The 25710-nt window shown below is 47.5% G+C and overlaps 2 protein-coding genes and 1 long non-coding RNA gene across 8 annotated transcripts in view; 2 read left to right on the top strand and 1 right to left on the bottom strand.

Moving 5' to 3' along the window:
* The window catches only part of IFT52 (intraflagellar transport 52), a 28680-nt gene extending 14405 nt beyond the window's left edge, over positions 1 to 14275 (top strand). For 2 of the 3 annotated variants that reach the window (XM_066236347.1, XM_066236345.1), the window contains exons 8-14: positions 680 to 766; positions 3105 to 3173; positions 5865 to 6019; positions 7373 to 7460; positions 8459 to 8567; positions 11017 to 11162; positions 13827 to 14273. In XM_066236347.1, coding sequence (XP_066092444.1) covers positions 680 to 766; positions 3105 to 3173; positions 5865 to 6019; positions 7373 to 7460; positions 8459 to 8567; positions 11017 to 11162; positions 13827 to 13874 — 702 coding nt within the window. In that variant the 3' untranslated portion in view covers positions 13875 to 14273. Of the gene's footprint in view, positions 1 to 679; positions 767 to 3104; positions 3174 to 5864; positions 6020 to 7372; positions 7461 to 8458; positions 8568 to 11016; positions 11163 to 13826 lie in introns of all 3 variants that reach the window. The other variant, XM_066236348.1, reaches the window with a different exon arrangement.
* On the bottom strand, positions 768 to 15728 carry LOC136308717 (uncharacterized). 3 transcript variants are annotated; one of them, XR_010726155.1, is made up of 3 exons: positions 15580 to 15728; positions 14297 to 14487; positions 768 to 928 (listed from the first exon to the last, which is right to left on the bottom strand). It is a non-coding gene; the product is annotated as an uncharacterized lncRNA (long non-coding RNA). The 3 variants fall into 3 exon arrangements; XR_010726156.1 differs by having other exon boundaries at positions 14297 to 14476; XR_010726154.1 differs by having other exon boundaries at positions 14297 to 14377.
* Positions 15729 to 19187: 3459 nt separating this feature from the next.
* Positions 19188 to 25710, top strand: part of MYBL2 (MYB proto-oncogene like 2) — a 29552-nt gene continuing 23029 nt past the window's right edge. For both annotated transcript variants that reach the window (XM_066234767.1, XM_066234766.1), the window contains exons 1-2: positions 19188 to 19408; positions 23428 to 23521. In XM_066234767.1, the coding sequence (XP_066090864.1) occupies positions 19389 to 19408; positions 23428 to 23521 (114 nt within the window). In that variant the 5' untranslated portion in view covers positions 19188 to 19388. The remainder of the gene's footprint in view (positions 19409 to 23427; positions 23522 to 25710) is intronic.

Raw genomic sequence — 25710 nt, 5'->3', positions numbered from 1 at the left:
TCTGCTGCAATCAGAGCCATTCTAGCATCTGAGGCAGAGGCCATGGAGCCATCCTCAGCGCTCGGGCCAACTTTGCTCCAATGGAGCCTTGGCTGCAGGAAGGGAAGAGAGAGACAGAGAGGAAGGAGAGGGGGAGGGGTGGAGAAGCAGATGGGCACCTCTCCTGTGTGCTCTGGCTGGGAATCGAACCCGGGACTCCTGCACACCAGGCCGACACTCTATCACTGAGCCAACCGGCCAGGGCCTATTGAGATTTTTTATTAACCATTATTTCATCTGTGAATTTTTCATGCTCATGGCTTAGTTTTCTGTTTGGATCTTAGTTAACTAAATAATATTTTTGGTACTTGAAAATGTCTTCAACTATCTTTGGATTTATCTTTTCCTTTAAAGTCACGAGATCTTAATTTATAAGGTAACAATGGGAAGATGCTGTAGAATCAATTCACAGTGTTTTTTGTTAAAATCAAATAATATAGAAGTGTCCAAAAGGAGAAGCAGATTGGGATGCAGTTGTCTGTCATAGTTGATATTTCCAGACTGTTAAAATTCTGATGAGAATTGGTGATTACTTGTATATAAAACAGTTGCTTACATAATTTTGGTCAGTGTTTGGAAACCAGGAAGCATGCCCTGTGTTTTGGGATTTGAGTATCTGACACTGCTTTGTCATCCACAGAACCAAGGTGGGAAGCTGGCAGTGCTTGGCTCGTGTCACATGTTTAGTGACCAATATTTGGATAAAGAAGAAAACAGCAAAATCATGGTAAGCTTTTCTCTTTCATCACTTTAATGTGTAGTGTGTAAGTGCGATTTCCATGTCACTTAAAACAATGCTACCCAAGTTCTTGGTTCATCGAAAACCAGCTGTTCAGAGCCCATCTGTGCCGGGCGGAGTGGAGTCCGGTGTCGTCTCTGCTCTGACACTCTGTAATACAACAAGGCGGCATGAGAGACCAAGAATAAACCCAGAGGGGCACAGAAAGCATTGGTAAGCCTGCCAGCTGGGAGTGAGAGGCGACCCTAGAAAGTGGTAAGGGACAGATCCCGGTCAGGGGCTCATGTATAAAGTTCAGGGGCTTTAACTTTCTGCCAAAAGCTTTGGGGAGCCCTCATAGGGTGTTGAGCAGCCTTGGGTATTGTCAGACCCGGGTTTTAGAAAGACCTGTCTGCCAGGCGTATGGAAAATAGAAAGGAGGCCTGACCAGGCGGTGGCGCAGTGGATAGAGCATCGGACTGGGATGCAGAGGACCCAGGTTCGAGACCTCAAGGTCGCCAGCTTGAGCGTGGGCTCATCTGGTTTGAGCAAAAAGTCTACCAGCTTGAACCCAAGGTCGCTGGGTCCAACAAGGAGTTACTCGGTCTGCTGAAGACTCGCGGTCAAGGCACATATGAGAAAGCAATTAATGAACAACTAAGGTGTTGCAAGCGCAATGGAAAACTAATGATTGATGCTTCTCATCTCTCTCCGTTCCTGTCTGTCTGTCCCTGTCTATCCCTCACTCTGACTCACTTTCTGTCTCTGAAATAAATAAATAAATAAAGACTTAAAAAAAAAAAAAAAAAAAAAAGAAAATAGAAAGGAGGAGGCAGCCTGGAGCCAGTTGGGAGGCTGGTGGAGTCAGCCAGCTAACGGGATGAGGGCCTTAAGGAAGGCATTGAGGTGTGCATGAGGGGCAGGGCTGGCGGACACCAGTGCTGTTTAGGAGGGGTTATGATAGGACGGTCACTGACTGACTTGGGGAGTGAAGTTACAGGCATGGCCACTGCTTGTCAGAATAGTGTGAAGGAAACCTGTGAAGGGTGACAGACCGTGTGTGCCAAAGCTGCACATTGATGCGTCTCCCGTGACTCACTTGCCAGAGGACGAAGCTCCCACTGAGCTTTTTTTTTTTACAGGGACAGAGAGAGAGTCAGAGAGAAGGATAGACAGGGACAGACAGACAGGAACGGAGAGAGATGAGAAGCATCAATCATCAATTTTTCGTTGCGAGACCTTAGTTGCTCATTGATTGATTTCTCCTATGTGCCTTGACCGCGGGCCTTCAGCAGATTGAGTAACCCCTTGCTCGAGCCAGTGACCTTGGGTCCAAGCTGGTGAGCTTTTGCTCAAACCAGATGAGCCCGCGCTCAAGCTGGTGACCTCGAGGTCTCGAACTTGGGTCCTCTGCATCCCAGTCCGACGCTCTATCCACTGCACCACCGCCTGGTCAGGCCCACTGAGCTTTTTCATTAATGAATTGAAGTCCTTCATCTTGGAGACCTTGAGGCCTGCAGGACTGTGTTGGGAGATAAAGTGGGGTTTTTTTTGTTTTTTTTTCTGTATTTTTCTGAAGCCGGAAACGGGGAGAGACAGTCAGACAGACTCCTGCATGCGCCCGACCGGGATCCACCCAGCACGCCCACCAGGGGGCGACGCTCTCCCCACCAGGGGGCGATGCTCTGCCCCTCCGGGGCGTCGCTCTGTTGCGACCAGAGCCATCCTAGCGCCTGAGGCAGAGGCCACAGAGCCATCCCCAGCGCCCGGGCCATCTTTGCTCCAATGGAGCCTCGGCTGCGGGAGGGGAAGAGACAGAGAGGAAGGAGAGGGGGAGGGGTGGAGAAGCAGATGGGCGCTTCTCTTGTGTGCCCTGGTCGGGAATCGAACCCGGGACTTCTGCATGCCAGGCTGACGCTCTACCACTGAGCCAACCGGCCAGGGCCTAAGTGTTTATTTCTGTGGCATCCATGTGAGGTTTGAATGTCACCAGACACATTCTGGGGAGATCTGTATATATTCTGTTTTAAATTCAGACTGTTATTAGCACATTAGGTGGGGATTGCTCCAGGTCTGGGAACATATTTTAATGACTCCTGGCTTGTGGTTAAAGGTCAGAGTGGCCTAAGATAAAGTATACATTTCCAATCATAAAATGGCATTACAGTGAGGAAAACTTAAGTTTTTATGATTTCACAAAGAGGAGGGTGGCTACCCTCATGTGAATCACTGGTGCATTCTTTTTACCTTTATCAATTTTTCTGTATTGACTTAATTTTTTTTATTCCTGCCTTCGGCTTTCTCAAATAACCAAGTGTTTAATTCTGGTTTATGTTTTAAAATCCAGGATGTTGTTTTCCAGTGGCTTACAACAGAGGACATTCACCTAAACCAGATTGATGCTGAGGACCCAGAGGTAGGAGTTTGTGACTCATTGAAAAACTTTTAGCCCGACCAGGTGGTGGCGGAGTGGATAGAGCATCAGACTGGGATGCAGGGGACCCAGGTTCAAAACCCCGAGGTCGCCGGCTTGAGCATGGGTTCACCAGCTTGAGCACAGGGTCACTGGCTTAAGCAGGGGATCATAAACGTGACATCATGGTCATTGGCTTGAGCCCAAAGGCTGCTGGCTTGAGCAAGGGGTCACTTGCTCTGCTGTAGCCCCCCGGGTCAAGGCACATATGAGAAAGTAATCAATGAACAACTAAGGTGCCGCAACAAAGAATTGATGCTTCTCATCTCTCTCCCTTCCTGTCTGTCCCTCTCTCTCTCTCTCTCTGTCAAAAAAACAAACAAAAAACAAAAAAACCTTTTAAATGAAAAATGAGTTCACCTTCTCAGCACTACGTTTAACAGTTCCAAAGGAATATATACCTCTTACTTTATCTGTAAGACAGATGGCAAGATGTGGTTTTTGGGGAGATGAAGGCTATGTTATAAAAAATAATAATACATTATATAATTAATTACAGAATTTATTGGCATGGGAGCCCCTCCTGATATGTGTATAACAATTGGAATTTAAAATATGATCCCTAGCCCAAACTTTCAAAATCAGTATCTATAAATACTTCTTTCAGAAGTATGAAGAATATGAAAATAATTTTTTCATGGAAGAAACAGAGATCATCCAAATTGAAGTTTTCAACTGTTAATTGTGTTGCCTTTGGGAATAACAGTCCTTAAAGGAATTACGATAGTATTTATCAGACGAGAGTGGTAAAACCAGCTCTGGTCTGGGAACTATGACTTCACCACCAGTCCTTGGACCTTAAACAGGTTGTATTTGTCCTTTTTTCCATCCTAGTTTTCTAGGGGACACTAATACCTGTGCTGTCTGCCTCACAGGATGATTGTGAGGCCTATATTCATAGATGTAAATTTGCTTATTAAACTAAGTGTAAAAGGTGCTATATATTCTCTGTAAGACTTTTTAAAACTTTTATAATTACTGTGTAACAGACATTGTATATAGCAGTGGTCCCCAACCTTTTTTGGGCCACGGACTGGTTTAATGTCAGAAAATATTTTCACAGACTGGCCTTTAGAGTGGGACGGATAAATGTATCACGTGACCGAGACAAGCATCAAGAGTGAGTCTTAGACGGAGGTAAAAAAGGGAATCTGGTCATTTTTTAAAAATAAAACATCATTCAGACTTAAATATAAATAAAATGGAAATAATGTAAGTTATTTATTCTTTCTCTGCGGACTGGTACCAAATGGCCCACGGACCGGTACCGGTCTGTGGCCTGGGGGTTGGGGACCACTGTTATATAGTATACTTCCATATAAATTATCGCATCTGAGTCTCACAACAGCCCTTGGAGGTAGATGGTGTTACACTCATTTTATAGATGAAGAAACTAAAATTCTCTAAGATTGTAGTGTTCTCAAAGTTTAAACAGTGTAGAATCAGGACTCAAAGAGGTGAGGCTGTTTGTCTTATTTCTGTGGTGCTTGGCTGTGTCTCCTCAAGTGCTGGTGCTCAAGAGGGTGGGACAGGACGGACAGGTGACTTCAGAGGACTGATTTTCAAACTGGTACCAAGTTGGCCTTGTTAGAATCAAGGCTAAATGCAGCTCCAAGGGCAATTAGTTCTCGTTGCCAGCATGTATTTATTTAAATTTAAGTTTTGAATTGGTAATGTGTTCACACAGTTTGGAATTCAGTAGCATATATAATAAAGTCTTCCTTCCGTGTTCCCCAGACACCTCGCTCCCTCCCCAGTGCCGGTGATATTAGCAGTTTCTCACATGTGTATATTACACTGACCAGGGCCTTACTTTTTAAATTTATCATTATGTCTTGGAGATGTTTCCGTATTTATACATACACATAAAGAGCTTTGTTTTTTTGTTTTGTTCTGTTTTTAAAGACTGTGTTTTCCACTGTTTGTACTGTAGTGTATCTAGCTGGTCTCCTATTGATGGACATTTAGGTTCTCCTGATCTTTTACTGTTACCAACACACAGCACATGTCATCACTAAGGGCTCTCAGCAATGCAAGAGGCATGTCCTTGGGCAGGTGAAAGGGCTGGGGTCTAGTGTCTAAGTGGAGGGCTGTCTGTGCTGGGGTCACCAGGGCTCGCACATGCGACAGGAAAGGAAGCAGTGTATGCCCCAGATGCTGGTGGGTGGGTCGATGTTGTAGTGGAAGTTTTTGGACTTTTATGATTGCATCTGTTTTCTCACTGAAATAGGAAATAACGTCATCAGCTAAAATTAAGAAAGGAAAAGTCGCCGTAGATGGTTGAAGTGACAAAAGGGAAGCAGGAGAATGGGAAAGGGAGTGGACTAGGGGATGGTGTCGGGTGCTGAGCACCCAAGGTCAGCGATCACGAAATTGGAAGCAGACCAGTCAGCCTGGCAGTGTTTCTTCAGCTGTGCTCAGTGCTGTGAACACCAGCGTGGGTAACTGGAGACTTGGCCGGCACTGGGCTTGAGCCAGGCAAATTTCATTCCTTTCCACAAAAGAGGTTTAGTTGTCAATGATCATGAAGAGTGAAATCTCTTGGTGAGAAGGTAAATATTGTAGATTTAGACTTGAGCCATTGGAGACTTGACAGATTAATTCTTGCTGAAAGGAACCCCTTGTGGCTTTCAGATTTCCGACTACATGATGCTGCCTGACACAGCCACCCTGTCAGAACGGCTCCGAGTGTGTCTCCAGGAGAGCGACGAGAACCCCCGGGACTTTACCACCCTCTTCGACCAGTCTGTTTACCAGCTGGATATCAGCTCCTTCGCCGAGGTCCTCAAGTCAGTACCTGTGGCTCTGAGCTGCACTGCATTGCATTCGGAGTGTCTGGTTTGGAAATATGAGCCTGGGCACGGGAGTTGGGTTCACGGCAAATGTGGGATGCAGAACACACTCTCAGATATATGGGGTCGACAGAGAGAGCTGGGATATTGGGGGGGGGGCGTTGATGCAGAGCCGTTGTTAGCCCTTACTGTGTCTTAGGTGCTGAATCAGGCACTTAAGGAGACCAGCTCATTCTGGTTTGCCCAGGATTCCCTGCGGTTAGCACAGAGCCCCACGCGGCAGGCATCCTCTCAGTACAGCCAGGAGCTTAGTCACCCTCTGAGCACTCCGCATTGTTACTTCCTTAATGCTTTCTGGAGGCCTCTGTGCTACCTGTCCTGTTTCCAGCTGAGGAAACAGGTTTAAAGAGGGTAGGACTCCTCCCAGGTGGGAGCCCAAACGATTGTCCGGCCAGGGCTCTACCCCGTTTCACCGCTTGCTTTGCAGTTTTTCATCCCTAATGTCAGGGACAGGGACTCACACTTCTGAGTGTCTTTGGCCTGGCATGAGATTTACGTCTGGATACTCCAAAGGCTAAGGGTGCAGCTATAGAGATAATTGTCTAACTTCCTACCTCTATACTTATGTTCTCAAATTAAACAAAGCCTTACAGAGCTCCTACTCTGCCAAGCACCATACCTAAAGTGTATGGTTTATGGAAGAGACAAAAACTAGGATACAAGGTTACTATAGTAATGCTAAATGTGAAACATAAAACTGGGGAAGGCCCTGGCTCAGGTAGCTCAGTTGGTTAGAGCATCATCCTGACACGCCAAGGTTACAAGAATCGACCAATGAATGCACAAATAAGTGGACTCGTAAGTTGAGGTTTCTCTCTTTCTCACTCTCTCTAAAATCAATCAATAAAAAGTTTTTTTAAAAAGAATCAGTGTTCAGCCCGAATGGTGGCGCAGTGGATAGAGCGTCGACCTGGAGTGCTGAGGTTGCAAGTTTTGTAACCCCGGGCTCGCCTAGTCAGGGCACATACTAAAAGCAACTACGAGTTGATGCTTCCTGCTCCTCCCCATTTCACTCTCCTCTCTCTATAATCAACAAATAAAATCTTTTAAAAAAAGCATCAACGTTCATTGGGTAAAAATGGAAAAGCTCTTTAGAAGCACGATTTGAAACCTGACAGAACTTGCCCTTTCGGGTCTCAGTCCAGTGGCCCTGGGACACAGTAAAGACTCACGGGGGGTTTCCATACACAAGTGCGAGCGCCTGCTTTGATGGAGAAGAGCAGTGTGATCAGCTAGGGGGTCTTTCCAGTGTCTCATCTTGATCCCTGCTCTTCTGTCTTCTTAACACAGGGCTTATGAACAGCTAAACGGGAAGCATGAGCCTCTCCAGCTCATCCAGCCTCAGTATGAGACGCCGCTGCCTGCCCTGCAGCCGGCGGTGAGTGGGTGTGCTCGGGGTCCCCCTGCAGGACCCCACTGTTTGCCCTGCCCTTGCCCACCGGGCCCTTCCTGAGGATGCCATTTGTGCCACTCCTCGTGGAGGCTCATTTCTCTGGCCTTCAGCAGGCACAGAGACCAAACCTGCTAGTATTCTACAGGGACTTCCATTTGGTGTAGTTCTCAAACGGGATTTCAAGGGCATGGACCTTTTTTGGCTGCTCAACATTGCCCATCTGTGGGGCTGGAGGGCACATGTGGCAACTCCTGGGCAAGCAGGAGGAAGAGCTTTGTGCTGCAGCTTTCTGGGCAGCAGCCCCCGAGTCAGCACATGCTGACAGCCCAGGGCATCGCCATGTGCAGAAAGTGACTCCTAATGTTCTAGCCCAGCATTTATCAACTTGTCTTCAAAATGTTCTTATCACACCACACTCTGGACTTTATAAACCATTTGGTTTCATTTTGGTAGTGTGAAGTGGGCCATGTGGAAGTATTTCCATCACAGGACTCACAGATGCTACAAATCATGCCTTCTGTTCCGAGAGCTGAGTTAAACATTTGTCAGCACACCACTGGTTCATAACCTGCGAATTCTGGCTCCAAGTTCAGCACTTCCTACACTAATTTACATCTGCTTCCCCAATTTCTATCCCTAAAGAGCTCACGATTAAATGGGAAACAAGTTTTACAGTCAAGTGTTCACCACAGATAAGCCTAATGACCTGTACACTGTGTCCTTGCATGAGCTAATGGGCACTGGTATGTCGGCGTGGTCAGCTCAGTGGTGTAGATATTGCTGACTCTGCTCCGCTGTTTACAGTGGCCTAGTTGTCCCGCTTAATCCGGTCTGATGGGTTAGGACAGGAGGAAGTGACAGCGTTTGGGTGGCTCCTCCCAGGGAAGGGCAGGGTTGGCCTCTCATTTCCCTTACGTGTCTCATCACTGTCCGTTCGGCTTTGGACACGCTCCTTCAGGACAGACCCTGTTTTTTCCTTTTAGGTTTTCCCTCCCAGTTTCAAGGAACTGCCGCCGCCTCCACTGGAGCTGTTTGACCTGGACGAGACGTTCTCCTGTGAGAAGGCACGGCTTGCTCAGATTACCAATAAGTGTAAGTTCCGCCCAACTGTTGTGTTCTTTTGTGAGTTTTATTTAATTGTGAACTTCTGAGATTTGCCATGAGAGAAAGCTTAACATTTGTTTACGGAGAATAAAATATGAATGGCAGTATAAAGTTACACTTTTGTTTACTTCATGTAATTGATGTTATTTCTCTGCAGGCCACTTAGCTCAGTGACTTAGAACAGGGGTCCCCAAACTTTTTACACAGGGGGCCAGTTCACTGTCCCTCAGACCATTGGAGGGCTGGACTATAAAAAAAACTATGAACAAATCCCTATGCACACTGCACATATTTTATTTTAAAGTAAAAAAACAAAACGAGAACAAATATAATATTTAAATTAAAGAACAAGTAAATTTAAATCAACAAACTGACCAGTATTTCAATGGGAACTATGCTCCTCTCACTGACCACCAATGAAAGAGGTGTCCCTTCCAGAAGTGCGGTGGGGGCCAGATAAATGGCCTCAGGGGGCCACATGCGGCCCGCGGGCCGTAGTTTGGGGACCCCTGACTTAGAACATGGTGGTGAGCAGAAGCCAAGGTTTCAGCTGTCATCCCTGTCGGTCCCTAGTTTTGACCCACTGAGTGACAGTGGAACGAATTCTGAGATGGCTACCACACAGCAAATCTAGGTCACTAATCAGAGGAGCAGTTAAATAGGAAAATGCAGTCAGGGCCAAAAGAATTATAGAGACTTGAAATGGGATCCTTCAGAGGGATCCTAGAGAGGTGAGCATGCGTTCCTCGATCTGTGGATGAGGAATGAGGTGGCCACATGGCCACACAGGGAGTGGTACCCGACTCTCTGTCCAGGGCTGCCCCTCACAGGCACTGCCCGCAGCACAGCAGAGAGGCATATAATTAACCTTTTTTTTGGGGGGGGGTATTTTTCCGAAGCTGGAAATGGGGAGAGACAGCCAGACAGACTCCCTCACGCGCCCTACTGGGATCCACCCGGCACGCCCACCAGGGGGGCATCGCTCTGTTGAGACCTGAGCCACTCCAGCGCCTGGGGCAGAGACCAAGGGGCCAACCCCAGCGCCCAGGGCCATATCCACTCCAATGGAGCTTCGCTGGGAGAGACAGAGAGGAAGGAGAGGGGGAGGGGTGGAGAAGCAGATGGGCGCCTCTCCTGTGTGCCCTGGCCGGGAATCGAAGCCGGGACTTCTGCACGCCAGGCCGATGCTCTACCACTGAGCCAACCAGCCAGGGCCTAATTAACCATTCTGAGGCAGAGACACCACTCTGAGACTAAGGAGATAAGCTAGGGTATACAGATGACTGCTACATTATTTACTTAAAAAAATACAACTGGGAATGTCTTAGTGTTCACCTGCAAGGTAATGGTAGTAAATTTTGCCCCATTTAATCGATAGGACAACATGCAATCATTATAAAAGAGGTTTACAAAGGCCAGGGAGTGACACTGGTAGAATTTAAGTGGGAATCCTAACTGAAGAGAACAAGAGAGAAACTGCATGTCCACTAGGATCCCAATTATGTGAACAACATCTTATGTTCCCAGAGACCAGAAAGGAATATGCAGCTGTAAGGTTTGAATATTTTAGTTAAGAATGTAATTTCACCTGACCAGGCGGTGGCGCAGTGGATAGAGCGTCAGAATGGGATGTGGAGGACCCAGGTTTGAGACCCCAAGGTCACCAGCTTGAGCGCGGGCTCATCTGGTTTGAGCAAAGCTCACCAGCTTGGACCCAAGGTCGCTGGCTCGAGCAAGGGGTTACTCGGTCTGCTGAAGGCCCACAGTCAAGGCACATATGAGAAAGCAATCAATGAACAACTAAGGTGTTGCAATGAAAAACTAATGATTGATGCTTCTCATCTCTCTCCGTTCCTGCCTGTCCCTGTCTATCCCTCTCTCTGACTCACCCTGTCTCTGTAAAAAATAAATAAATAAAAATTAAAAAAAAAAAAGGCTAATTGGAGGGGAAATAAAGCAATTATAGGCAAGAAGGGCAGTGATGGCTGTCCATCCTTGAATATGGGGCAGCTGGGGATGGCTTCACAGAGATATGCTGTCGATGGAATTATGGGTGATCTTTCCTTCTTTCATTCCCTTTTCTACATTGCTATAATAAATTCCTATTTAAAATACCCATATGGCCTTCTCCTAAGGTCCTTGCTGCATTCAGAGAATGGTAATTTGATTTCCTACTGGCTGCTGTTCTTTGTAATACAGGAATGCTGGATCTGGGAATAGGAGAGTCAGGGTCAGTCCAGCTTTATTCTAATTAGGAGTGTCATACTTTTGTCCTAATTTATAAAACACCACACCTGGGATCTTACAGTGTGTCCTGGGTCACATGGAGTGATCTTGAGGGATGCAGGAACCTGACCAGGGTACCTAGATCACAGTAAGTTTGTACTTAGGGAAGGACAGAAGGTAAGGGTTAACCTAACTGCCCAACTGTACTTAGGTACTGAAGAAGACCTGGAATTCTATGTCAGGAAGTGTGGTGACATTCTTGGAGTAACCAATAAACTACCGAAGGACCAGCAAGATGCCAAACATATCCTTGAGCACATCTTCTTCCAAGTGGTGGAGTTCAAGAAACTGAACCAGGTACAGAGCTAGAAGGGCCCACTTGATGTGGGAGCCCTTCAGGTGGGGTGTCATCATAAACTGAGTTTATACCATTCATTCACCCTGCAAGTATTTAAGTAACTACTAAGTGAACAAAACAATCCCTGCACTCGCAGAACTTCTATTCTGGATGGAGACAGTAAACAATACATGTAACGTGAATGAATACAAAGTATGCTAGAAGATGGTAAGTGCTGTGGTACAGCAGAGCAGAGCCGGGCCGCAGCTCAGCCGGTTGAGCATCTTGCCGACATTGCGGTTCAGTCCTGGTCAGGGCATGTGTAGGAATCAACCAGAGTACATAAATAAGTGGAACAACAACTGATGCTTCTCTTTCTCTCTCTCCCTCCCTCCCGCCTCTCTCTCCCTTGCTCTAAAAATTAAAAGAAAAAAGGAGCAGTGTGCTGAATGTGGCAGTATTAAAAAGGGGGTTTGGTAGGCCTCACTACAAAGCTGTTACTGGGGCAAAAGCTTGAAAGTGTTGAAAGATTTAGCCATGCAGATAGCTGGGGAACGAGTGTCCCAGGCAGAAGGAAGACCTCTGCAAAGTCCCTAAGGCTGGCTTTTGCTGGAGTGTCTGAGGAACAGTGATGCCAGTGCGGTTAGAGGGAACTGAGCAAAGGAAAGAGCAGCAGGTGTGAGGTCAGCACTGTGGGTGAGAAACCATCTTCCACCGGACTAAGGACCAAGAACCTTGAAATTATACCTGGCCTCTTTTCTTTATGCCTTGACAGGATTTCTAACATTAAATGCCAACCACCTGTTAAAAGTGCATTCATACACTACTGATGCGAGAATCAATTGGTCCCACTTTTCTGGAGGTATTGGTTTATAACAGTGGTAGTCAACCTGGTCCCCACCGCCCACTGGTGGGCCTTTCAGTTTTCATGGTGGATGGTAGCAGAGCTACCAAAGTATAAATAAAAAGATAGATTTAACTATAGTAAGTTGTTTTATAAAGATTTATTCTGGCCTGACCTATGGTGGCTCAGTGCATAAAGCGTCAACCTGGAACGCTGAGGTTGCCAGTTCGAAACCCTGGGCGTGCCTGGTCAAGGCACATGTGGGAGTTGATACTTCCTGCTCCTCCCCCCTTTCTCTCTCTCTCTCTCTCTCTCTCTCTCTCTCTCTCCCTTTCTCTCCTCTCTCAAATAAATAAGTAAAATCTTAAAAAAAAAATAAAAAAAGATTTATTCTGCCAAACTTAGCAAAAATCTGACATAAAGTACTTGGTAAGTAATTATTATTATATGCTTTAACTTGCTGTAACTCTGCTTTAGAAATTTTATAAAGTAAAGTTACTTCCCTACTTTATAAATCACCATTACTGTGGAACCGGTGGACGGTCAGAAAATTTTACTACTAACAGAGATACAAAAGTGGGCAGCAGGTATAAAAAGGTTGACTACCTCTGGTTTATAATATTGTTCAAAATCCCTAAAAATGTGTATGCCTTTGATCTAGCAATTCTAATCCTCAGAATTTGTTTTAATGATATAATTCTGAATGTGAATAGATTCAGCCATCTGGGTTCTCAGTGCAGCAGCACCGTTCTAATAGAATAAAATCATCAGTAGGTCACCAGGCTGCATCCATAAGATTAAAAATGTTTAGAGGGAGTGTTTAAGGAACTGGGAAGACATTCATGATACAGTAAATGGGGTGGCAGGTTAAAAAACAGCATAAGTGTCCATTTTTCTTCATTTAGGAATTTAGATGCTGAATTGGGAAGTCTAGTCACTTTGAGCCTTGACTGGCAGGGCCTGGTGCTGCTCAGTGGTCATACTGTATACCTTGTATGTGCCAGGTATATGCTAGATGTTAGGGTTATGTCATTGAGCAAGATGAATACAGTCCTTGCTGTCTCTGAGTTACATGTAATTGGGCAGATGGGAATATATATTTGCATTTACAGGGCTCTGAGATAAATGCTATCAATGGAATCTAGAGGTGAGGTGTTGCTATATTGTAGCTGCTCAGCACTGAAATGTGGGACCGGGGCTCAGGTAGAATTCCAATAGGACTTTCCCTGGTGGCAAGGCAGGGACAGGCCCCCAAGGCCCAGGGAAAAAGTCTAGTGGGTCTGCCTGACTGGTGGTGGCACAGTGGATAAAGTGTCAACCTGGGACAATGAAGTCCAGGTTCAAAACTCCAACGTTGCTGACTTGAGCACAGGCTCATCAGCTTGAGTGGGGTCGCCGGCTTGAGCATGGGATGATCCCAAGGTCGCTGGCTTGAACAAAAGGGTCACTGGCTCAGCTTGAGCCCCCCAGTCAAGGCATGTATGAGAAGCAATCATTGAACAACTAAAGTGCCAGGACTATAAGTTGATGCTTCTCATCTCTCTTCCTTCCCCTCTCTCTCTTATGTGCAAAAAAGGAGAAAGAAAGAAAAAAGTCTGGTGGGTCTTTGCATCAGTGCCTTCAATGGTAATTTGCTCCCTATTAATCATGAGCAGTGGTCAAAAGCCCTGACCTGGTAGTGAAAGCTTCACCCTTGGGTTAGATTCAGTCTTAATGCCAGAGATTACCTATGTGTCCCAATTTATGATGTTTCAAAATCTGATCAAAGTCCAAAACACTGAAGAGTTCACAGTTCAGACTCTACTGAAATACTAAAATTCTGCTTTATTCCCTCATCTAGGAACAGGACATTGATACAAGTGAAACTGCATTCCAGGACAATGTCTGAGGATCGTGCCTCTTGAAGCATTTTCTGCCTCCTGATTTATAAACTCTTTTTCAGTTGTTCCTCAACTCCTTTATCAAAATTGTCTATTCTTTTTTCTATGAGCTGTAGAAGGTTTTGTGTATCCTCAATAGTGCCCAGATAGGTATAACATTTCTAAATTAGATCCTCATGTAAGATATTCAATTTTTAAATTAAATATGATTATATCTGTACTTTTATAATTTATGAAATAGTCTCTCACTGAAGTCTTTTCCTTCAACAGCAGGTCTGGATTTGAATCTATTTTATCAAAGGCACAAATAATTTTCAAGCTTGTGGATACTGTACAGCTTTTGGACTAGTTCAATGGACACAGTCTTTTTGCCCCATTGCACCTAATGAAAAAATAAAATAGTAGATACCTTCTTACATAGATCACTCACCCCTTCATCTCCCGGCTGCCCACAAGACACAACTTTTGGAGGCTCTTGTCTCTGCCCACAGATGTCTCCTCTTCTAAGTTCCTGAAGCACGCAATTCTTTCATCATTTGAGGTTATAATGCAGGATAAATGTGATTGTCCTGAGGACAATGGGAGAGACTCTTCCTGCTTGAACTCCGACCTAGTGCAAAGCTTTCAGAGTAGCTAAGTGAGAGCAGGAATACTGGGGGAGGGGGAGGTCCCTTTGCTCACAGGGCACGATCTGGGGGCCAGCAGAGACAAGCTACTTTAGAACAGGGTAGTGCTGTGGCAATGTAGTATTTGCAATGCATTCCCAAAGAGTCCCAGCAATTCTCTCTCAATCTGTATCCTCTTCTCTTCCACTGTGGGTTTGATGCTCCTACCATCCAGAGGTGAGGTCTTAAATTCCCTCCCTCTTAATCTGGTACTATGGTGGAAGTGACACACTGACTCTGAGACTAGGTCATAAAGGGCTATACAGCTTCCTCCTGGTTTTCTTGGGACACTCATCTTTAGAGCCACAAGCCTCCATACAAGAAGTATGAAGCCACTTAGACCACGTGGACAGGCCATGTATCGGTGTTCTGGCTGACAGCAGAGGTCCCAGTCTGTACCAGCCAGCATCACCTGCTAAACACGTGAGTGAAGATGTCTTCAAATTGATTCCTGCCCCAGCATCAAGTCTCCCGTAGCCTTTGAGTAGTCCTGAGGCCCCAGGTGTCACGAAGCAGAGACAAGCTGTCCTTGCTGTGACCGTTCCGAATTCCTGACCCACAAGATCCAGACATAATAAAATGGCAGTTTTAAGCCATTAATTTAGAGTAATTTTAATGTAGCAGTAGGTAACTAGAACATGTACCAAAGAACTTTTTGGATCTATCTAATTATGACCCAATACTTCACTTTCCAAAGGAGACAACGCAGTCCAGGGGAAAAGCCTGCCTAACCTAGAGCTGCTCCCACCACTCTCAACTAGAGTAGGCATCTCAGAAGGTCAGCAATACACTTTAAAGAGAAAGTTCTTGCTTACACTGAATTTTAACATGAAGCCTACTCATGTTTCATCCCAGGGCTGCGTTTGTGCAGCACACGATCTAATCGAGGAGAGATTAACTTCCTAAGAGTCTCAAACGGTTACAGCCCGAAGGAAACCTGTAGGGCTAGGAGCTTGTCCAGGCTGCGGACTCACACCGGGAGTCCCAAGACCGCCACGTTGGCGGCGGCCGGTGGACCCGCCCTGCCCCTCTCATTCCCTGGGCTTGCCTTCCTCTGCACGACCTCACAGGGCAGCCGTCAGGGGACGCCTCCCAGCGACGATGAGCCCGTAGATGCGGGGCTGTAGAGAGCAGTGGGGGTTGAGGCTGCCGGAACCCAGAGGCTGCAAGCCGAACGGAGAGCAGGCGCGGTTCGGCGCTCTCTGATGACGTCAGACAGCGGAACTCCCGCGATGCCTCGCGCGGCTCCTGAGTCTTGGGCGCGCGGCAGAATTGAGTGCTTTGTACCCGGAAGCGTTGGAGCTACGGGATCCGCAGTCAGACTGCGGGGTCTTAGGCGTCAGCTTACCCTGGGGTCCCTCGAAACAGGTCGTGGTACTGTCCCGGGTCACCGCGCATAGCGAGAGACTGATAATGTGCTGTGTGCAAGGCAGTTTACTGGACCTCAAAGGACAAACATGGGAGCAGCTGAATTGTCACAATAGTAAGCTGAGGAGTCGCAAAAACAACCTAAGACTATATTATTTATTATGTACCAGGGATTGTTTTCAGAGGTTTACACGTTTATTTAATCCTACAACCACCCTACTAGAAAGCCCAGCTCTGAACGCCTGCTTTGCCACTTACCAGCATTGTGACCTAGGGAGGCCTTTGTCTGTTTCCTCATTTGCTAAAAGAGGATAACCCTAATGCTACCTCATAAGGTTGTGATGAGGGTTAAATGAAATATAATTTGTAAAGCATACATAACAGTAGTTGGGACACTGTAAAAGCCATACAAGTTTTTATAAATCTTATTTTTACAGATGAGAAAACTGAGGCTCAGAGAAGTTAGGTACCGTAGTTCCCCAGGTATAAGATGCTCCCATGTATAAGACGCACCTTAATTTCGGGATCCGGAATTTGAAAAAAAAAGTACTACATAAAGTTATTGAACTCAAGTTTTATTCATCATAAAATTCATACAACTCCTCATCACTGTCAAAACTCTCATCCATTAGCTTGTCCTCATCTGTCTGATGACAATTCACTGTCTTCAACAACGAGGACAAAAACAAGTGCGAAAAAGCGGGAAATGCAAGTAAAAAAGACTACAACCACTGTATAAGACGCACCCAGTTTTTAGACCCCAAGTTTTTTCAAAAAAGGTGCGTCTTTTACATGAGGAAATACAGTAATATGCCTAAGACCTCACAACTACTATACGACGGAGCTAGGAATCAGACATCAAGAAGTGTGGCCTCAGAGCCGGCACTCTTAAATATTGTGCCCTACCAATGAAGCCGGGATATCCGTATGAATTACTTTAGCAGGGAGGTGGGTGGGGCAAGCCCTGAATGAATGGGGAAATTTCTAGCACTTAAGATGTCAGTGTTTCTTCTGCTGTGGGAAATTAAGTTTTCACCAGCTGGCTAGGCTGTACCCAGGTGTCCAGAAGTTTCTGGAAGAGGAGTCTGAGGCATAAGCAGGGTCTAAGAAGGCTAGGTTGCAGCCAGGCCTCTCCAGGCTCCTGTTCCTTCACCTTCCTCTCAGCATGCCTCCCAGGGAGCTGCTGTGTGGGAGGTTATTGGTAAATGGCAACTTAAAACGGAAAATCCTTGCTAAGCCTCTAGGAGTTTGTTTAAATGGAATTCAACTCAACAGTTGATTTTGGGGCTTTGGGAATACTGCAGTGAATTCAGGGACTTCTTGGACCTCTGCACGCCCACAGTTTTGTCAACATAAGAAATGTTCAAACCTGTAGTGAATTTTTATGTTTATTTGAGCCAAACTGACAATTGCAAAAGCAAAATCTAAATGGATTGAGAAAAATACTACAGAAAATGGCAGTTCTTACCAGTTATTTTTATACATCAGAATCAGAGAAGCTGTAAAGGGGATACTACTGGAAATCCATTGGTGACAGATTAGGGAGACTGGAGAAAGTGGGGAGATCTGTGGGACTGGATAAAAAACACATTTCACATTTGTAGGTAGTCAACAATTAACATGATACCAATAACAACGAGGGGATTTGTGGTCTCTGCTCTGGAGCAGAGTGTTGGAATCCATGGGAGTCCGAAAGATCAGAGTAACAGGCTTTATTGAAAGGAAGAAAGGAACCCTGCCGGGCACTTCTCCTGGGGGAGAGGAGCACTGGTTACAGACTAGGGGCGAGTTATATAGTGTTTGGGAGAGCCTGAGGGGATACTGAGGCAAAAGTCCTGGTATTTCCGGAATGCTCCTCCTTGGGGGGCTTCGAGCATGTGGGTGTTGAATCAAAAGTCCTGGTGTGTCCGGAGCCCCTCCTTGGGGCGGGTTGTCAACTTTTTGGAATTCCTTTGTCTCAGGGTCAATAGTCCAGTAAGGGTGAGGTCTGACAGATAAGCGGAACATCAAGAGGGCAGTTTGGAATTCACGTATCTATCACAGAGTTTGTGCCCTGAGGGGCCTGGAAGAAAAAGGAAATTACCTTGAGGTATGTTATTATAGATGCAAGAGGACAGGCTCAGTTAAGGTAAATAAAGACTGACCTTTGTCAGGGAAGGTATCGGCCTTGGAAGAGACAGCATAACTTTTTAGTTAGAACACCCTATATGGTTACCTTTGGATAGGAGTTGGGAAGGTTGCTCTGAAAGCTTCCCTTGGGAGTGTCAGGTTTAGTATGTGACTCTTTCCCCCGCCCCGTTCAAAGACAGAAATGCAGGAGTCAACAAGCAGATTATGGGTAGTGCACCCTAAGAATAAATAGAATAGGTGGGAGGGGCCCTGGCCAGGTAGCTCAGTTGGTTAGAATATGGCCTGATACACCAAAGTTCAGGTTTCAATCCCAGGTCAGGACACAAACAAGAAATAATCTGTGTGCCTGACCTGTGGTGGTGCAGTGGATAAAGCTGAGGTCACAGGTTGGGAACCCCAGGCCTGCCCACTCAAGGAACATAGAGAAGCAACTACTATGAGTTGATGCTTCCAGCTCCTCCCCTCCCCCACACACCCTTTCTTTCTCCTCTCTCTCCAAAATCAATAAATAAAAGAAATAAAATAGGCGGGAGGGGCGTGCCCCAGACCCAAACAGGCTAAATTTCTTTTGGCTCAGGGTGGAGGTAGAGATGTGGCAGAATCCTATAAAGCTGACTATGGAGTATTCTGCCCTGAGGGAGAGGACGGAGGTTTTAAGATCTGGAGAAGCTAATCAGGTTTACAATTTTGGGGGTTTCACTGGGGCTCACAGGCAGTAGAGCAGAGGAACCAGAGCCACTGTGAGGCTGAAGAGGAAGCAGGTTGGAGGACACAGCCCTGGTCTAGGGAGGGGAAAGGGGACCGCTTTAGGGCCGGCGGCTGTAGGCCCAAGGAAAGGCTTGGACTAGCCCTGGGGTCTCTGCATCCGGCATAGGCAAGTTTCCCCGACCTGACTCTCCTTGTGGATCACTTTCGTGGCGCAGTCTGCTCTGCGGGCTACTCCGGGACTGCCCTATTCACACCTGGCTTGAGCCGGGTCTTAGTCTCGTGGCGACTGGTTTGGACCGGTAGCTACCCGACCCTCCTAGCCCTGCAGCTTCTGGGCAGAGGCTGTGCACGTCCCCGGCGCGGCGCGGCCCCGCCTCCGCCAGGCCCCGCCCAGAGCCCGCCCGTGGGCCTGCGCGCCAGGCCCGGGCGGTGCCGAGGCGCTTGGCGGGAGATAGGAAAGTGTTTCTGCGCGCGCTAGCGGCTGCTGCAGTGCCTGCGAGCGGCGGCGCGACCTGCGGACACGCTGACGTCTCCCCGCGCGGCCCCAGGGCCCGGAGCGACCCGAGCAGCCCGCGCCCTGACCCCGGCCCGGCTCCCGCTCCGGGCTCAGCCGGTGGGCAAGCGAGCGCGGCGCGGCCCGGGCCGGGGGGCATGTCTCGGCGGACGCGCGGGTGAGCAGAGAGGGGTGGCTGAGTCCCCCTCCCCCTCTCCAGGACCCACCTCCCTCTACTCTGACCTCTTTCCCCACCTTCTCCGTAGCCCCTCCGAGTGGGGCGGGGGTCAGGGGTTCCCGCGGGCAGTGCTGCTTCTTGGGCCGCCCTTTGCTGGGCCTGTTGGGCCTCGGAGTCGGGGCAAGTGGGTCTATTGGGACCTGGGCCAAGCCCTGCGTGATGTCATTTTGTCTCCCGCCTAATTGCGGAGTGGGTGTGGGTCAGCGCTGGAAGAGCCATTACTGGTGAGGGAGGCGACCCCTGGGGAGGGCAAGTGCTTCTCCAAGTCAGAGTGCGTAGAGGCCAAAACCGGGAAGACACATCGTTGAAGCTTAATAGCGTTCAGATTTGCCGGTGGGCATTTCTTCTCAACATTCGGGGAAACGCAAGAGCACCCTGAGTCCTGTCCCTGGACTGAGAAGTGTGCGGGGGTGGGGTGAAGGATGGGGAGAGCCTCTTTGGTTTCCCAGCACCTGGGTTCCGGGACACAGCTGGCTTTAATTTCAGAGACCTGTCTTCCTGTTCCACTTGAAGTTCTAGGGCAGCTGGAGTTGAAGGTTAGGGAAACAGAAACTGATGTTTGTGAAGTTACTGTTTGTTCCAGCAGCCCCTGGGTGCAAGGGAGAATGCGGTTACTTATTCCCCCAGAGAATAAGTGGCAGGGTTGAACCCGAAACGCAGTGTCTGCTGGTCCCTTTCTTTTCTTTCTTTCTTTTTTTTTTTGTGACAGAGAGTCAGAGAGAGAGAGAGAGACAGACAGGAAGGGAGAGAGATGAGAAGCATCAATTCTTCGTTGCAGCACCTTAGTTGTTCATTGATTGCCTTCTTATATGTGCCTTGACCAGGGGGCTACAGCAGAGCGAGTGACCCCTTGCTTGAGCCAGCGAGCTTGCCAAGCTGATGAGCTTTGCTCAAACCAGATGAGCCCGTGCTCAAGCTGGTGACCTCGGGGTCTCAAACCTGGGTCCTCGGCATCCCAGTCCGATGCTCTATCCACTGTGCCACCGCCTGGTCAGGTTCTGGTCCCTTTCTTAACACCACTAGCTCTGGGGCCTGAGCTCTGGGCTTTTCCGCTAGTCTGGGAGGCAGGGTTGACAATGGGGCCCTCCCCTTTTTGCTCCCTGGATTTATGCAGCCCAGCCCAGATAACCTTAAAGCCTCTGGAAAGTGTTTGCTTTCTGTGATGGGAGGATATAGACTTGAAAAGCTGTGGTTGCTGGCTTCCTTTGGAGTTGCTCTCAGTAGGGAAGCATCCATCTGATCCCTGGGCAGTTGTCAGGGTACTTGGCACAGGGTCTCTCGTTCTCACACCACAATTTCCCAGGTGAGCCCCAATTCCCAGGAGTTCTCTGGTCAGGCACTCATCATACTCTGTCCTGATTTTTGGTTCAGGAAGTATTACTCCAGGGAACCACAAAAGCCCTAGACTACCCCCAGGCCCTCCGCCACTTCTCCCCTGGGACTCGATGGAGGAACTCCCCTCCCACAGGAGGGACGGTTTCTGCACACCGGCACCCACCAGTTCTCAGCTCCGTTCTTGGCCACTCAATGGAACTTTCCCCTTACCAGTGCCCCACTTCCCGCCCCTTCTGAGTCACCCCCACCTGGAGCAGAGCCAGCACATTGAAGGGCATAGAAAGGGTGTGTTGGACACACATGTGGTTGCCACCATTGACTTGGCCTCTGCTTCTTTAGCTGGGACGAGGTGAGGACTTGAAGGTGCAGGTCTTTTTTTTTTTTTTTTTTTTTTTTCCATTTTTCTGAAGCTGGAAACGGAGAGACAGTCAGATTCCCGCATGCGCCCGACCGGGATCCACCCGGCACGCCCACCATGGGGCGATGCTCTGCCCACCAGGGGGCGATGCTCTGCCCATCCTGGGCGTCGCCATGTTGCGACCAGAGCCACTCTAGCGCCTGAGGCAGAGGCCACAGAGCCATCCCCAGCGCCCGGGCCATCTTTGCTCCAATGGAGCCTTGGCTGCGGGAGGGGAAGAGAGAGAAAGAGAGGAAAGCGCGGCGGAGGGGTGGAGAAGCAAATGGGCGCTTCTCCTGTGTGCCCTGGCCGGGAATCGAACCCGGGTCCTCCGCACGCTAGGCCGACGCTCTACCGCTGAGCCAACCGGCCAGGGCCTGAAGGTGCAGGTTTTGAATCTGGCTCTGAACTTGGCAAATGGCATAACCCCTGCGAGCCTCAGTTTCCACAGCTATTATATTAAATGAGGATAATGAGAATACTTGGGAAGGGGACAGTCAGCGCCCTGTTGGTGATGGCATGGCTTATCAGGACAACCCTTTAACCAACTGAGCGCCACCTGGCCAGGGCTGGGGAGTAGCAGATTTTAAAGCCGGCTTCCTTTGGTCATTAATATCTTATAGAATTGTTGTCTTCTACCCTGAGATGATGGGGGGATCCCACCATGAATTGGATCAGGAATTACCAGGCAAGGCTGATTTCTAGCTACTTATGTGACTGAGATTTTGCTAGGTTTAGAGGTCTTTTATCCTTCTAAAAAATTTGTTAATTGGCATTTCTTATCTACTAATAGGCAACATTGTGTGTTTATGCATTCATTCCTGAATCTGGTCATTCTCTGAACAAACATTTAGGGCCTTTTGATCTCAACCAAAGGCCCTGCAGATAATGGGGGTGGAGCTGATCTCTGTCATTGACGTCAAGGAAACAGGAAGCCTAAGGGCCTACATTCTGAGATGGGAGAATTTCCAAGGTGCCCCCTGGGGAGCATAAGAAGATGGTGACTTTAGGAAAGATGTTGAGTCCTGGAGGAGGGAGAAGGAAGATGGACACATGATACTGGCCTTTCAGACTATGCCTGTACTTGCCTTGCTTGCTTGTTTGGAGAAGTGTAGGCTCTTCCCACTGCGAGTGCCTGACTTAGGAATGTACTTGGTGGAGGGAAACTGTTGCAGGTCCCACCACGAGGAGTTGGGAGCACCTGACATCCCGGAAATGGAAAGTGTGGTCTCCATTTTCCTAACTGATTTAATTCAGCCTGATTAAATATGGAGATTTGTGGAACAATTTGGAAATTTAAACTGTTAGAGAATAAAAACATCCAGATTTCAAAGCTGCTTGTGCTTTTTTTTTTTTTTTTTTTTTTTGTATTTTTCTGAAGCTGGAAATGGGGAGGCAATCAAACAGACTCCTGCATGCGCCGACCGGGATCCACCCGGCATGCCCACCAGGGGGCGATGCTCTGCCCATCCAGGGCGTAGCTCTTGCGACCAGAGCCAGACCAGAGCCACTCTAGCGCCTGGGGCAGAGGCCAAGGAGCCATCCCCAGTGCCCGGGCCATCTTTTGCTCCAATGGAGCCTCAGCTGCTGGAGGGGAAGAGAGAGACAGAGAGGAAGGAGAGGGGGAGGGGTGAAGAAGCAGATGGGCGCTTCTCCTGTGTGCCCTGGCTGGGAATCGAACCCGGGACTTCTTCACGCCAGGCCGACGCTCTACCACTGAGCCAACCGGCCAGGACCCTGCTTGTGCTTTTGATTATTCTTTCCATAAACTATGCCGGTGTGCAGGCAAGGATTGAGAAGACATGCAAAAATATTTCCACCAAATAACATTCTGGTGCTTCACATTTACATATATCATCTGCTTCAATCTTTAAAATAGCCATGCACATTTAAAAAGTTATTGAAAATATTAAATGAGTATCTGGTATTGAATATCATAATCTTAGTGAAATCTCAACTTCTTATTTCTTGTAGCTTTTCCGATCTTTATGGTGTTCCTGAAAATAAAAGAATATAGAAGAAAAAGAAAATAGGTTATAACCCTGTTTCATTAAAATTTTTAGAAAGAGAAGGGTAGGAGTACCTATGTTTTGGGAAGCAGAAAGTAAACACCTAGTTCCCCCGAACTTTGCCCTAGAGGTCACTGGCCCCTGTCCACACACTGTCCGTCTGTCATGTAGCAGGATGTGGAGACACGTCCTTGACCTGTAGCTTGCTCTGTCTGCAGTGAGGAGCTGGATGAGCTACACTACCAGGACACGGATTCAGACGTGCCGGAGCAAAGGGACAGCAAATGTAAGGTCAAATGGACCCACGAGGAGGTGAGTGACATTGAGGCAATTACAGCGCGGGTGATGACAGCTGGGGGGTGTGCCTGATGCCCCGCTGGGTGCTATGAAGAGGAGCTGATGAAAGAAGTGGACGGGTCCTCTGGTTCTCCCTGGTTCCTTTCCTCAGCGTTCCTGGGGACCCTCAATATTGAGGGCTCTTGCGGTGAGGGGCAGGTTGTGTCTTGGGACCAGCAATCCAGCAGTCACTGTTGTATCTCAGAAGCTGGTGTGTTCCACATTGTGGACTATAATTATGCTTCTTGCCCTTTAATTGCTTTGGGCTTTAGCCAAGTCTGCAACCCCCGCTTATTATTATTGTATCTTGTGATATCAAGTTCTGAATTAACTTTCTTTTTATTCTTGAAGCAACTTTATGGAAGCATAATTCATATATAACCAAATCCACCTTTAAAAAGTGAATAGTTCCGCCTGACCAGGTGGTGGCGCAGTGGATAGAGCGTTGGACTGGGAAGTGGAGGACCCAGGTTCGAGACCCCAAGGTCTCCAGCATGAGCGTGGGCTCATCTGGTTTGATTAAAGCTCACCAGCTTGGACCCAAGGTCACTGGCTCGAGCAAGGGGTTACTTGGTCTGCTGTTGCCCCCCCCCCCCCCCCCCCGTCAAGGCACATATGAGAAAGCAATTATGAATAGCTAAGGTGTCGCAACGAAAAACTGATGATTGATGCTTCTCATCTCTCTCCATTCCTGTCTGTCTGTCCCTATCTATCCTTCTCTTTTTCTCTGTCTCTGTAGAAAAAAAAAAGTGAATAGTTCCAACAGTTTTAAGATTATACCCATGTGAACACCACCCTATTTATCTCAAAGTGTTCCCTTTGAGCCCGACCCGGTGGTGGCGCAGTGGATAGAGCATTGGACTGGGATGCAGAGGACCCAGGTTCGAGACCCCGAGGTCGCCAGCTTGAGTGCGGGCTCATCTGGTTTGAGCAGGGCTCACCAGCTTGGACCCAAGGTCACTGGCTTGAGCAAAGGGTCACTCGGTCTGCTGTAGACCCCTGGTCAAGGCACATATGAGAAATTAATCAATGAACAGCTAAGGTGCCACGACAAAGAATTGATGCTTCTCATCTTTCTATCTTCATGTCTGTGTGTGTCTCTGTCTCTATCAAAAAAAAAGTGTTCCCTTTGTGGTTCGTCTTCCCCATCTCCAGGCAGTCACTAATCTAATGATACTGTCTGTTAGCTTGATTCATTTGGTCAGTTTGATCAGTTTTTTTGAGGACTGTTTTCTCTGGGCAGGATGCATAGGTGTAGTCCTGGGGTAGGTGTATATTTAGTTTTGTAGAAACTGCCAGGCCTTTTTCTAAATTGATTGTATCATCTTAGGCTCTTGCGGGCCTTCTTTTTATTCTACCTCTGTTTGCCTGGATGTGTTTAGTGTTACGTCTTTGTTTACTTATTTATTTATTTACTTTTCTTACTGGAAGAGTTGTGTTAAGCCTAATCCGGAGGAACTTGAAACATTGAAGACACCAACAAAATCTGTCGATTCCACACCAAAGCTTTTTTTCTTTTTTTACACAGGTTTTTTTTGTTTTTTTGTGTTTTTTTTATTTATTTATTTTTATTCATTATATATATAGAGAGAGAGACAGAGAAGGGGGAGGAGCAAGGAGCATCAACTCCCATATGTGCCTTGACCAGGCAAGCCCAGGGTTTTTTTTTTAATTTTTAATTTTATTTTATTTATTCATTTTAGAGAGGAGAGAGAAAGGAAGAGAGAGAGACAGAGAGAGAGAGAGAGAGAGGAGAGAGAGACAGAGAGAGAAGGTGGGGAGGAGCTGGAAGCATCAACTCCCATATGTGCCTTGACCAGGCAAGCCCAGGATTTCGAACCGGCGACCTCAGCATTTCCAGGTCAACGCTTTATCCACTGCGCCACCACAGGTCAGGCTTTTACACAGTTTTTAAAAATGGTTTTATTTAACAACCAGCTCACAAAATTCCTAAAAATCTTCACAATCAGTTCTGAAATGATATAAGCCAATGCCAGCACACTACTGATTGGAGGGAACCAGGAGAGAGTCACACTGACCTCTACACGTGTACAAAATATTTGGAGATGGGAGGTAGTGATGGCAGATATTTGGATCAGGTCGTTGAACTGCCCACAAAGATGTACATTCACACTTAATCCTGGATATTAGACGGGTATGGCTGC

Source organism: Saccopteryx bilineata, chromosome 6, assembly GCF_036850765.1.
Source record: "Saccopteryx bilineata isolate mSacBil1 chromosome 6, mSacBil1_pri_phased_curated, whole genome shotgun sequence".
Lineage (NCBI taxonomy): Eukaryota > Metazoa > Chordata > Mammalia > Chiroptera > Emballonuridae > Saccopteryx > Saccopteryx bilineata.
Note: the sequence above shows the minus strand (reverse complement) of the source record. Positions and strands in the feature narration are given on the sequence as shown.